The following is a 13126-nucleotide window of genomic DNA, read 5'->3' on the forward strand; positions in this document are numbered from 1 at the left end:
GGAATATGAGTAAAACAACTGGGCCTCCTAATAAATATATAACCTTCAACAATATCATACCAAATAGCTTGTCTGCAGCATTTAGAAGGCAGCAAATCACTGTCAGCTAGAGCGTCTGCCAGCAAGAATCTCTGATTTAAACTTCTTCTCAACATTCTTTGGTAAGCAGGAGACAGACCTTCAAGAACATGGTTAATTTAGCGCTCGAGGTAGGAAGGAGGACTCTTTCCTCCAATAGGAGCCAGAGCTAGGGCTTACAGCATGGCATGAAGAGGGCCAAGACTCATAGCTCAGGTAATCCCTGCTATGATCAGCAGTGAGGAGACAGTTCAGCCAGAGAAGTGAACTTCACAAAGCTTCAACCCAGCCTACAGCAAAATCAAAAACACATGGAGGGATCAGACAGCTTCATATGCACTTACATCACAAAACAAGGGGAATGTGAGGTCATACTGTATATGAACAGCAGCACATCAGGATAATGAGAGGCTGTTATCTATTGTCTGGCTGATTGACGTTGCCATTATCTGAATCATGCAGAAAAAATTCAAGTTAGGTCTGAATAATCTAAGAAATCATATGCCTGATGGTCTGGAAATCAGATCTTAAAGGGTTAACAATAAAAAATGTAATGAATAAAAGATTCTCTTATGCAGTGCTGATTTACAGAACTGTCTTACTGAAACTTCAGGCACAGTTTCGTTGTACTTCAAAATCAAGCAGAATTATATTGTGCATAGAAAATAGGCCTACCGAAAACATCAATTTCTCACACACGCACGCACGCACACAAACACACCAATGCATTTACAGGTCACAAAAATAATCCTGCAATTCTGAATCCACAGGTCCTCTGCGAAATTGTGCACTGTAACTTTCCAAAAAAACAAAACAAAACAAAACAAAAAGGCCATTTGATTGCAATTAATGCTCATCTTTGATCAAAAATAATGGCTAGTAAGTAAACCTACCTATATCTGTCGCCATGACTTTTGGAATTACTTAAAATGAAAAGGTGACAGTTTGTAAAATAATTTTAATCAAGATTTAAAGATTGTTTTCTAAAGGTGCAAATTTTAATAGAACAATGCATCTACTGTAAGACTAAAGAATCCAGATCTGTTTGACCTCCCTAAAGGCCCCATCGTTCAATGTAAGATCCATCAGCATCTCTATTAAAAAGTCAATTTTATTGATTTACTGAAGAGTGTCAACAGCAATGTTTAACTACATTAATTAACAAACAACACATGATTACTCTCTCATAATTTAGAAATCAATTTCTTACCAAATGGAAATGACAATAGGGAGTTGCCAAATCACTCTGAAGTCTTTGGCTGATTAAACTAATGGGCACTCCAGCACTTTGAACTTCATGAAAGAGTCATTCATTAGTGGCTAAATCTTCAGATACACTTATGTGACCACAATGCACATGAATATGGAAATTAATAGTTGCAAATACATGTGGGATTTTTTTGTCTGTAAGTACTAAAAGAGGCATTGCAGTTTAAAACATCTTTTAATTTGGCCTAAAAATTAAGAGTGTGATTACGGCTGATTTTTAGGATACCAAAGGCAAATGACTATTGCGAGTTACCAAGTCAGTTTTAGTCATTGACTGATTAAACTAATGGCCACTAAAGTACTTTAAACCACATTAAAGAGCAATTCATTAGTGACTGGATCTTCAGATATAAAAGTAGCCTACAATGTAAATGGTTCAAGACAATCTCCAATTTTGATCCGATTGTTTTTAAGTGCATAGAAAGCATATTAAATGTTTTAAATAACTTTTTTGAGAATAAATTGTCAAATCTATCTTTTATGAAATTGTTTATTGTTTTAAATAAACAACATACTTATTCTGACCATTTTATTTATTAAAATGTTTAGAAGAATAAATTAGTTAAACCATCTGATAGAGGATAGAGGCAAAGTGTAAAGACTCAAAATGACCATAAAAATGTAATTTAGACGGTCATGATAGTGTAATCAAATGATTCATAACATTCGAGATACATAAATAAAACCTTTTTAGTGTAAAAAATAAAATAAAATGACATGTTAGAGGGTGTTTTTTTCTAAGAAAATCCTTTTATTAAATAATAATATGAATGTCCTCCTTGATATTACATGAAACTACTTTGATGTTTGTGTTTTGAAACGTAAATTACAAAAGGGAGTCACCAAGTAAGTTGTGCATATTTGATTAACAAGTTAATGGTCACTTTAGCACTTTAAATCTTCAGATAAAATGACACAACAACTAAATACATGATTACTGATATAAGAAGATACTGTAATCAAATAAACCAAGACTGATTGATGACAACTGTGAGAAATATGACTTATATATTTAAGTTATAACACGTTAGGTTAAACTCAATCACCTACCTGACAAGTGGCCTCTCTGATTTAACAGAGATTACCGACATAAAACATATTAAAGGCTTTACGTAAACAACAGAGGATGAACCATAGTGAAGAATGTCTATACTCAGATCAGTCTACTTATCGAACTGTTAAATCAGATTAAGTGTCTAATTCTAAATAAACCTCTGAAAGAAATCCGGGTTTATTGTTCATGGGGTTCCAAAACTATAACCCAAGCCAAGATTTGACAGCTGTGTCTGCAGACAGCTTGAGGGGGAGATGTTTAGGAACTAAGATGACCATGAACAGCCAACAGAGCGTAAGTCTTGAAGATTAAAAGTTGATAACAACACATTTCTGTAGTCGAAAACCCATCTCCACACATTTAGCAAACATTTAGACCAGTTCAAACTGTTATTGATTAAAAAACCAAAGACGAATGGCATATTAGACTTACTCTTCATGAGTTCCTTAATACCTTTGTCTGCTCATGAGCCAATTATTGCCAGAGATTATACGTCTAAACCTCTAACAGAGCCTCTTCAGCCCATAAGAGTTTTTATTCTGATTTCAGGTTGTAAAACTGGCATCCAAATCGGCACAAGATGGTAACAAGACAGACAGATTAACCGAAATGAGGATTAGCTATCCATTACATTATAGCTTACTCCTCACCTGCCTAGTCACATCCCTCTTTAAAAACTACACAAACAAAAAACAAAATAGATTTATCAAGACTAACAAACCATCAGTGACTAGGCAACCACCTGTCTACAAGCCACTCCTAGTTAAAGCACTATAGCCCATAACGCAAGCAGTTCTTAACATCACCCCACCCTTCATCCCTAACAATGCGCTCACAGCTTCTGGCTAACAGCTTCATTCAATGTGACGCCTTGGGGACACACAGCCTCAGATATAGTGTAAAAACCTGAGCTCACGTCCTGTTCATTGTGTTTAACTTCTCTTAACCAAGTCCAGTGATCATAACAAAAAATGATCAAGGTCTGAGTCAAAGATGGATAACATTTGGCAGATAACATTAAAGTCAATGTGGATTCTGTAACTTAAAGGCATAAAAAATAACATAGACACAAATCAACATAGATGAGCTGAACGCTTAACAAAAAGTCCCACCAAGATATTCAAAACTGATTAAAGAACTTATTAAAACACACATTGTGAAAAAGGCTCAGTCATTTGGCTGATAAATAAGAGTCGCGTTTTCTTTTGTTTAGTCCAAAAAGCAGTGAAGTGAAAAGCTCCGCTCTGAATGATCACATTTTATACTCTGTGAAGCGCGATAATTTCCTCTCACGAGACAAAATGATCCAGTTTAATTACAAATATAACGTTAACCTCTGTAATGGGGTCAGAGTCTGTCGACCTTCCTTCTCCACATTAAAAACCACCAAACTATGCCATGTGTGATGAGCTCCCTACAGGCTGTGAATAATGGCCAATTATTCAATGTGCCCTCAACGTCCTCGCCCATTATGAATAAAAGTTTGGACAGCGTTGAGAGGTAACGGCTGAGGCTAACACCTTTGAGAGCTGTCGAGTTCTGCTCCAGGGGCAAAAACAAAAGGCCAGGAAGGAGAAAGAAAAAAATGTATGTATGGGCCAGCGGCTCCAGAACAGCCGTGCTGCTGGACAGTGGATGAAACCAGCAGGAGATGTGTTAAACATGGTGCAATGGTAGCTGTGCGAATGATGGGATGACACCTCTGGGGGGGTGTGTTGACCCCCATATACTGTACACATTCAGAAGATGGTCAGCCCTCAGGGGTAAAACATTTCTCAGAATGAACTGGGGAAAGGAGGCTGATGAGAGCCGATACAAGGTGGTGGGCTGTGATAAAGTTGACATTTGCAACAAATTTATTAAATTATGCAAGCAATACATCAATACATTAGAACAGTTTTAGTGAAATGTTCCTTTAAAAACAGTTGAAGTCAAAATTATTAGCCCTCCTGTAAGATACAGGTATTCTGCTTAAAGGGCAATTTAAAGAACTAAGTTAATTGGTTTAATTACAAGTTAGGTCAATTTGGCAAGTCGCTGAACAATAGTGTGTGTGTGTGTGTGCGTGTGTGTGTATATATATATATATATATATATATATATATATATATATATATATATATATATATATATATATATATATATATATATATATATATTAGCCCTGTCAAAATTAGTGCGTTAACGCATGCGATTAATTTTAAATAATTAACGCGTTAAAACAAATTAACGCAATTAACGCAGTTGCAGGTTTTTTTTTTACTTCCTGTTGTGGTGGACGTGTGTTTAACATGCAATAAATGTGGATAAGACCAAGGAAGCACTTTTTGAAGGCTAGTTTCAGTATAAAAAAATTAGTCGCATCACCAGGCTCTCCAAAGTTTCATGAAATTTCGGGTGTTTCATTTTTAACTTTCGACTTCGGTTGTAAGTTGATACCGCATGGCGAACAGAAAGAAAATCCTCGCATTTTGTGACTTGGTGTTCCTTTAAGGTAATAAAATCACTGCTTGGGCTGCACGGTAGAATTTTATTAAGAGTATAATCTTAATCACATTAAAATCGGAGTATTGGTGTATTATGTGAATGTACTCAGAAAGCCTCTGGTGAAGTCGCGAGCTGTCAAAGACAGGGCATTACTCTGCCTTTCAGCATGATCCCTCCAAGTTTAGCGTGTTTCCTCATTAATCGCAACTAAAGCGTATGCTTCGCGTTGTTGTGTCAGAATCCTTGTGAAATACAGTAATACTTTAGGACGCTTAGTTTAAGCAAATTTGATGAACGGGATCATGCGGGTTGAGGGGAGTCGCTCCAGTATGGAAGGCCGTTGGGGCCAAAACGTCTGCAGCGCGTTGTGTGTGTGTCTGTGTCAGGCCCATTGAGGGGTGTCAGGGGTGGAGTGAGCGAAGTATCTGAGTAGGGGCGTGTACGCGCGAGACGTACCTGCAGGACGGTGGGGGTGAGTTGCGCGCGACATAGGCTACCTGAAGAGCTACCCAACAAACACACAACGTTGCCTCAACGTAGCGACCTTCCTACAACGTTGTACCAACCTTGCAAAAAGGTTGAGGATTCTACGTTGTTGCTAAACGTTGTCACAACGATGTCATAAGGTTGCCATTTAAACATCACGAGGGCCGCATACTTTAGGTTGTGCTCAGGTGGCGTGGACAACCACTGTACAACATTTACTGGTCACAGCTGAATCAGTTTAAATTTCAACAAGCCGTCGTCTCATTCATCAACGACCGAGGAGACGTGAGTATTGCTTTATTTCTTCTTGCTAAATAAGATACGTAAATCGTGAATATTCAAACAAACCTACGATTTCGACAACAATCTGTTCCAACATTACACACACACAAAAGCCGTAATGAAGTTATTACGAGCGAGTAACATTTCAGCATTCCGTTCACGGACGGCGACAACATTAAAATTATTATGTTAAATCTCTCGATAAAACATTTCCTGATTATTTACCTACGCTTAGTCTTTAGTCAAATGGACAATAATGTTTTTGAAGTTCAGTTTTTTCCATATCCATAGTGATCAGTCAGTATGATACTTCATCACACGAGCCGACCCACTTTTTACAAAACACACAAAATAACTTTTAAATACAAAACATCTCTGTGCAGTTTGCGTCCCGTTAAAGGAACAGTTCACTCAAAAAATGATATGTACTCACGAATTATTTGCCCTGTAAATAATAAGTGATTCCAAACCTTTAAGTTTCCTTCTTCTATTGAACACTAAAGACTGTAAGCATTTGCTTTCATAGTAAGAAAACACTAAATAGTTACAGTTTTCCAGCTTTATTTAATACATCTTCTTTATTTAGCAGAAAAAAAGCTAAATAAGTTTGGAACAAATAAAGGATGAGGCTAAATGGCAGAATTGTCAGTTTTGGGTTAGCTATATAAGTTAAAGTATATAAGTTGATGTTCATATGCCTAATTAATATAGATATTAATAAAAAGGTCTGCTAGTCTACATTTTTATTTTGATTTATCTTTTGATGTTTTATTTAAAACCCACTCTTTTCTTTGCTCAACAGGCTATTTTCACATGGAGGTAATCTTCTATTGATAATTTCTGGATTTTAAGTATGTGTAAGTTGCATAAAACTCTATTGTTTAACCACTCACTGTTGTTTTCAAATTACTTATGTAACTTGTCTTTCAGAATTTTTTCAGCTGTTGAATTCACCTCAGATCAGTGTTGCTGTAATTCCTGATCTATGGAAAGAATAATTGAATAAGGTAAGAAGTATACTACTCTATTTACTATTAAATGTAGTTATGTTACCTAAAACAGCATGTTCATAATGTGGAAAATAGATCATGCTTATGAAAAATTACTTTATTATTTTGTACAGCTGTTATTGAAATGACACTAATTTTAACATTCCATTTACAGCGAGCAACGCCACAACTACAGGACCTCTTCTTTCTCTTCTCATAATTTAAGTAAGTATTGGGAGACTAACTCTGACTTCTGTTAACTCAAACCTGTTTTCCCTGTATCTCTAAATTTATTTAATGGTATGTAATTTTGGTATATGATATATTATTAAAGCATTAAAATAAAGTAGGCTACATAATTACTCACTGGAGATTTTATATGTAATGAAATTACAATAAATGTCTGAAAGTTCAATAACTTGCTAGTCATAGTCGTTTCCATCTGTCCTCTCTTGTTCACTGCCTATTTTGACTTGTGTCTGCTGTGGATCTCTGAAGCTGGATTATCTGTTGAATTTGTTTCTTCCTCTGACTGCTTTCTCCATACCAACAACTATGCCTGGTCTTCAGCTGCGCTCCCCGGTCTGCTGTATTCTCCAGTCCAGAGCTTCACTGCACAGTGTCTGAATTTTAATTTATATATTTATTTATATATATATTTACATTTTAATGATTTCTTGTTTACTTTTCTTGTTTGTTTACCCTTTAGTTTAATTATATATATATATATATATATATATATATATATATATATATATATATATATATATATATATATATATAATCTAAACTTTATACTGTTTGTTTATAATTAGATTTGTACTGTATGTATTAAATGTTGTGAAATATATAATAAAAAGTTTGATTATATTCATTTGTGTGTTATTTTTACACTTTAAAGTTTACACATGCAGTTGTTAAATTAAATAGGAAAAATAATTGAACAATTTTTCATATTAAGCAATACTGGAAAAGAATTGCTGCTTATCCTGTATTCTAGGCAGTATTGATAAACTGCCACAAAAAATATCAATACAAGTAGTAAGAACGCCGCCTCGCGGTTGCTGAATGTCGCACTACAACGTTGCTACAGCCTTCTCACGTCTTACATTTCTACGTTGTGACAATGTAGCGAGCACGTAAGCGCCAACGTTGCCTTTGAAAAAATACAACGTTGTGCAGACATCGCTACAACGTATATGTGTTTGTTGGGTAGGAGGGATGTGGGGGAGAGGGGTGTGCAATGTATTTAACGACCGGTTTGCAAGAAATTATCATTCATTTGCGGGCATTTGGGAGTCTCTATGCACTTGCGGGATACTCCTAGTCTTAGCAACTGGATGATTGTAAAGGAGGATTAAACAAAATTGTTTCTACTCTATAACTAATGTTCTCAACTCACAGCAATAAAACTTTACAATGAGTGCAACAGTTTGTATCCTATAGTTTATTATTATAATTTTTCATTTTCCATATCTGCAATTCCTGTATTTTGGCATTTTTTTGCAGTCCACGTAGAATCCAACATGGAAATCAATGTTTTCTTTAGTGGCATTGATTGTTTTGAAATTTAAATGTCATTAACATGCCTGTGTTTTAATTTCTGTAATAAATATGGCTGTCAAGTCAGGATCTTGATGGTTTATTGTGGGTATGTTGTTTACATGAAGAAATCTGTGTTACAAGTTAAACAAAAATTCTATTAAATATTTATATTTTGAATTTTAATTCTAATAAACAATTATATTTTGAATTTAAATAGTTTTTGTCTTGCGTTTACATTAATTTTACATTTGAAAAGCCAAAATTACAATTTTCAGTATTTTAAATGCGATTAATCAGTTAATTTTTTTAAATCGATTGACAGCACTAATATATATATATATTTATACAACAGTTCTGTCAGGTTCTCAAATTTGATTGGCTGATAGCTGTGCGATATTCTGCAATATCAGAACTCCTACAGCCTCTTTACCCTTTGTGTATTACTCCGCCCACATACAGCCAGCAAAAAGCAGACACTACAGATCTAAAGTTTAAAAGATGCACACTCAACTGTTTAACTGTCAGCTTATGATTTGAATCCGGAAGAAAGTAGTTCCTCATACAAAAGGGTTTTTGAGACTCTCCATGTTTGATTTTGTTTTTATATACACAATTATGCCGTCAAACTGTTGTATAAACGCAATATCACACTCGTAGCAGTGCGATATGGCTGTACGCACGCCTCACACTGGTGCTGAATTCAACTGTATACCAGAATAGAGTTACATTAGTTTTTTGCCTTGGTGTGCTCACTGATGTCTTGTGCAGTCCTCTGTTTGGACTACACATATATTTTGTCCACAAATATATTATTGTGAAGCATCCTGTAGAAAATATTGATTTAAAAGAGATCTGTGAGAGGTGTACTTGTTTATGCTGAGCATTGTATATATAGTGCCATAAGCATAATATAATTTCATTGTTTAATGCCTAGATTGAGCTGTAGGATTTAAAAACAAGATTTTTAGGGTTTAATGACCTTTTCTCAGACAAAAAAAAAAAGATAAGATGCTAATATATGCTATTCATAATTATAAATAAAATTTAACTGTTGTCTTAGTATCAGCAAAAAGAAAAATTAAAATAATTTAAATACAGTCTATTCTAAAGTTTAGGGATTTATTGCTCTTATGTTCAATAAAGATCAATTCACACCACACAGATGAACACCAACAAACAAAACTGTCTGAGTTTGTTGGATCAGTGTGTTGCTCCTGTCAGTATCTGTTGCCATGGAGTGGAGTCTGTTTTCACCCGACTGAACATATTCAATAATCTGCATTTGCTGGATCGTGGAACGTCTGAGCAGTGTTATTTGATTTTTAAACAAACTCAGACTTAAAATTTGACCAGAAAGAGAGAGGCTTCACGTAAATGTATTTTTAGCCCCAAGAAGGATCTTATAACTAATTATTTAAGGATTGTGTGTGGCGTGGCTATTGTTGGAGCAGTGTTAACACAGCATTGATTTTTTTTCACAACATCCTAAACACCAATTGCTGCCAATTGTCTGTGCAGTGTGAACAGGCCTAAAAGCTATATTATTTAGTCAAAAATAAATAGTAAAAAATCTTGTTCAATTAAAAATATATTTTAATATGCTTTAAAATGCATTCCTGTTTTGACAAAGCTAAATTTTAACAGCCAAAACTCTGTAACACATGAACCTTCAGAAAGTCTTTTGTTGACGTTGCTCAAGAAACATTTCTTATAATCAATGTTAAAAATTATTTTGCTGATAATTTAATTTGGTGATATTTATTTCTTGAAGATTATTTGATTAATTTAATCCTTAATTAAAAACACACAAATAAGATTTATCAGAACCCTTTTGTAAATATTTGAATGTCTTTATGATCATTTTGATACATCCTTAAAGAACCCAATAAAGAAGATTAAATTCAATTTTTTTTTCTTTTTTAAATCATCCTATCCAGACACTTTTGATAAGACGCATGACACAAGAAGTGTTTTTGACACTATAAAGCGTTGCCTTCAGTTAATGGGTCATCTCGGTCCAGACACGCTAGGCGCAAAAGTAATGATTACTCAACCAGAGCAGACTTTGTGGATCAATAAACTTATGTTCATGTGTAGCGGTGCAGCCTATAATCGCCTAATAACAACAAGCCAATAAGCCCTTCTTACATGATCCTGATCAATATTTCACAGAAAATAAACCTAATTTACTCCATTATTGATCAAGAACTCTGATAGAATGTCATTAGTATTACATACAAATAATGTATAAATTGTCTTTATTCAATTTTATGTGTTTTTCAAATGCTACTTTCATGGCTTCCTGTTCCTGTCTGGTTCTGGTTTAATTAGTGCTCAAGGACCTCCAATCAATAAGGATTTTTTTCCCCCAATTTGAAGAACGTGTTCCATATGGCGTTGTAAAAGAAGACATGTTTATGTGTGTACAGGTTGCAGAAAAATATGAAAAAGCAAAAGACCTCAGTGACTTCATTTAAAATAAAGACAAGATGGCCTGTTGTTCTGATATTGATACCACAAATAGCAAAAAGTTCATCTTTTAAACAGTATTATTGTTTTGCCAATTTTTCTTGTGTTGGTTTGATTCAAATAAAAGAACTATTTTGCAAAATCTACTTTTATATAGTGTTTGAGAGGTATTCAGGGGGTATTCACAGTTCTTTACTTTTTTTGCTGACGTCTTACGGCCCTATTTCAAAATAAATTAAATGCATTATTTTCCTCAAAGAGGGCTCTGGGGTCAGTTGGGGGTTTAGTGCATTTGCTTAAAGGAATCATCTCAGGCATGGTATTGAGGGTGGAAGGGAGTGCTGGTTATTTACTTCCCCCACCTACAATTCATGCTGGTGCAGAGACTCAAAGCAGCTACCATTAAATTAAAAGTCCAATTCTCTAACCATTAGGACAAATTTTAATTTAGATTCAGACTTATTCTAGGAACAAAAATTATTATCCATCCAGAAAAAGGTCAAATATAAGGGTATTTGCTTCATTACTGTGGTTCATTTGAACAGGTTTGGGCACTGCCATCTAAACCTTGGTGTGCTCTGAACAAGAAGACAGAGGATACTGAAAAACATGCTTTCAAATAAACTGCTCTGTGTTGCATTCATATTATGACCTATTAGAAAGACTAACCTATTAGAATAGATGTGAAAACAGACTACAATAGGAACTAGAGACTAGGAATGAATTACTTTTTAAGTATATTAAAGTAGAAAACTTTAAATATCAAATCAATGCAGCCTTGGTAAGACTTTTAAGTCAAGTCTTACTTATTAAGGTCTTAATGATGCCAAACTATTTACCAATAGTGTACAACAAACATACACAACACTTACCAAGCAAAAAGCTCAACTGATCAAAATTCCAAGCTTTGATCACTTAAAATTGCTAAATTAAGGGAATATAAATTTGTGTGTTTTATGTAGAGTCTTAAACTAGTTTACTAACCTTTACTTAAAGACTTCAGTTCATGTTCATTCAGAGTTTACCAGGGTAGGCACTGGAAGAGAAAGGCTTCATGTGACAAGAAAAGTAAAATCACCAAGCATCCACAGCAGACTGCCAACACTTGGCTAACCTCTGTGTTTGGGAATGTCTGCCCTCAGACGCCCTTTCAAGCCTCTTTGGCTGCCTGTTCTTCCTCAAATATGATCTCTGAACCTTTATGCCTGTTCATAAGATCACAGAAACAGCACTAAATAATACGATATTAGCACATGCTATCCATTTAATGACTTATGAGCAGATTCTTCCTACCTTTTTGGATCTCTAAGCTGTCATTTAGTACCTCAACAGGTGTAGGAGGCAAAGGCTTAACGTTTATACATGTGCTTGTTTCACTAGCTCTTTTCTCCCTCTCTGAAGACGAGACTTCTCTTGACCTTTCCTTCCCTGAGGGTTTCTGGGTCGAGTGTCTGACCGAATCTCTTCGTATAGCTTTCTGAAGTGGCACTACAACTGCATTTATTCTAGCCTCAACTTCTTTTATTTTCCGCTGGTTACCACTTTGTGTCTGCTTCATCTCCTTCCTATTCAGGATACAGACCCTCCTTTTCTGGTTAAGTTCTGGTGTCAGTGAGGCTGAAATAGTTTTGTGTGGATTTTGCACTTGGGACTTCTTTGGCATGCTGTTTGTGATCCTTACATCTGAACTTTGACCTGCTAAAATAAAGCATGTGCACCTTCAGAATGAGCATTGAGAAAAGCATAATGCCTGAACAACATAATAATGTTTAAAATGGTGGAAAAAGCTTTCTTGCTCTGATTAAAAAAAACTGAATGTGGACAGACAAGGGCTGAATTAGGCTAATTCAATTAAATTTATTAGTTTAATAAATGGCAAGCTGGGGCCGGGTCCAACTGTTTCGCAGTCTCGCACGGCTGCAGACAGCTTATTAAGACGTCCTGCACTACACATATTCTCACGCCTTAGCCTTTAGCATCCTTATTCAGATTGATACTAATGGGCCGGTCTCAGCCCGCCATGCAATTACAATAACGAACTGGCTGCCTTTGCACAGGGCGGATGAAGAGGGATGAGCTTTAATAAAATTTCTTCCTTGGCCCCCACATTAACGGTGTTGCTGTTTAAGCCCCTCTAACGAGACAAATCTTGTCAGGCTAATGGCGGTTAATTTGCCAAAGTCCCCCCCATTTCACCCACCTCTTTCCTCAAAGTCTCAGGAATAAAAAATAATTTAATTTAATATGTTCCTTGGAACATAATGTGAGAAAAAGAAGCATATTCTAGTGTCCATTTCTATTCTTATCACAGTTATTCAAGTGTTGCTGCCAGAAACAATGACTTTCAAAAATAATATCTGCAAATGTATGATTCTTAAGCCCTGAACGTATATGAAACAAATGCCGTAAGTAATCCTATTGACCTTGGTCTTTAATGCGAAAGTGCACTCATTTTCGTGAATGTTTT

General features: G+C 35.3%; 1 protein-coding gene and 1 long non-coding RNA gene across 31 annotated transcripts in view; one reads left to right on the forward strand and one right to left on the reverse strand.

Annotated features, from left to right (window-relative positions):
* The window catches only part of brip1 (BRCA1 interacting DNA helicase 1), a 112888-nt gene that overhangs the window by 27864 nt on the left and 71898 nt on the right, over positions 1-13126 (reverse strand). For 6 of the 22 annotated variants that reach the window (XR_015508822.2, XR_015508823.2, XR_015508825.2 and 3 more), the window contains 3 exons: positions 11953-12357; positions 11774-11864; positions 11644-11695 (listed from right to left, as the gene is read on the reverse strand). The exons of 11 other annotated variants lie outside the window; for them this stretch is intronic. Coding sequence is in view for 1 of the 11 variants with exons in the window: in XM_087283377.2 (XP_087139503.1) it covers positions 11734-11864; positions 11953-12357 (536 nt within the window). In the remaining 10 variants the exon portion in view is untranslated. Of the gene's footprint in view, positions 1-11643; positions 11865-11952; positions 12358-13126 lie in introns of those variants that run through there. 5 more of the 22 variants (XR_015508824.2, XR_015508820.2, XR_015508821.2 and 2 more) reach the window with 3 other exon arrangements.
* LOC141377756 (uncharacterized) lies at positions 5578-7515 on the forward strand. Of its 9 annotated transcripts, none has more exons than XR_015509569.2 (6): positions 5578-5659; positions 6246-6311; positions 6459-6513; positions 6587-6663; positions 6821-6870; positions 7144-7502. It is a non-coding gene; the product is annotated as an uncharacterized LOC141377756 (long non-coding RNA). The 9 variants fall into 9 exon arrangements; XR_015509566.2 differs by having other exon boundaries at positions 6243-6311; positions 7144-7501; XR_015509567.2 differs by having other exon boundaries at positions 6243-6311; positions 6459-6507; positions 7144-7501.

The sequence above is a fragment of the Danio rerio genome, chromosome 15, assembly GCF_052040795.2.
Source record: "Danio rerio strain M-AB ecotype USA chromosome 15, GRCz13ab, whole genome shotgun sequence".
Taxonomy (NCBI): Eukaryota; Metazoa; Chordata; class Actinopteri; order Cypriniformes; family Danionidae; genus Danio; species Danio rerio.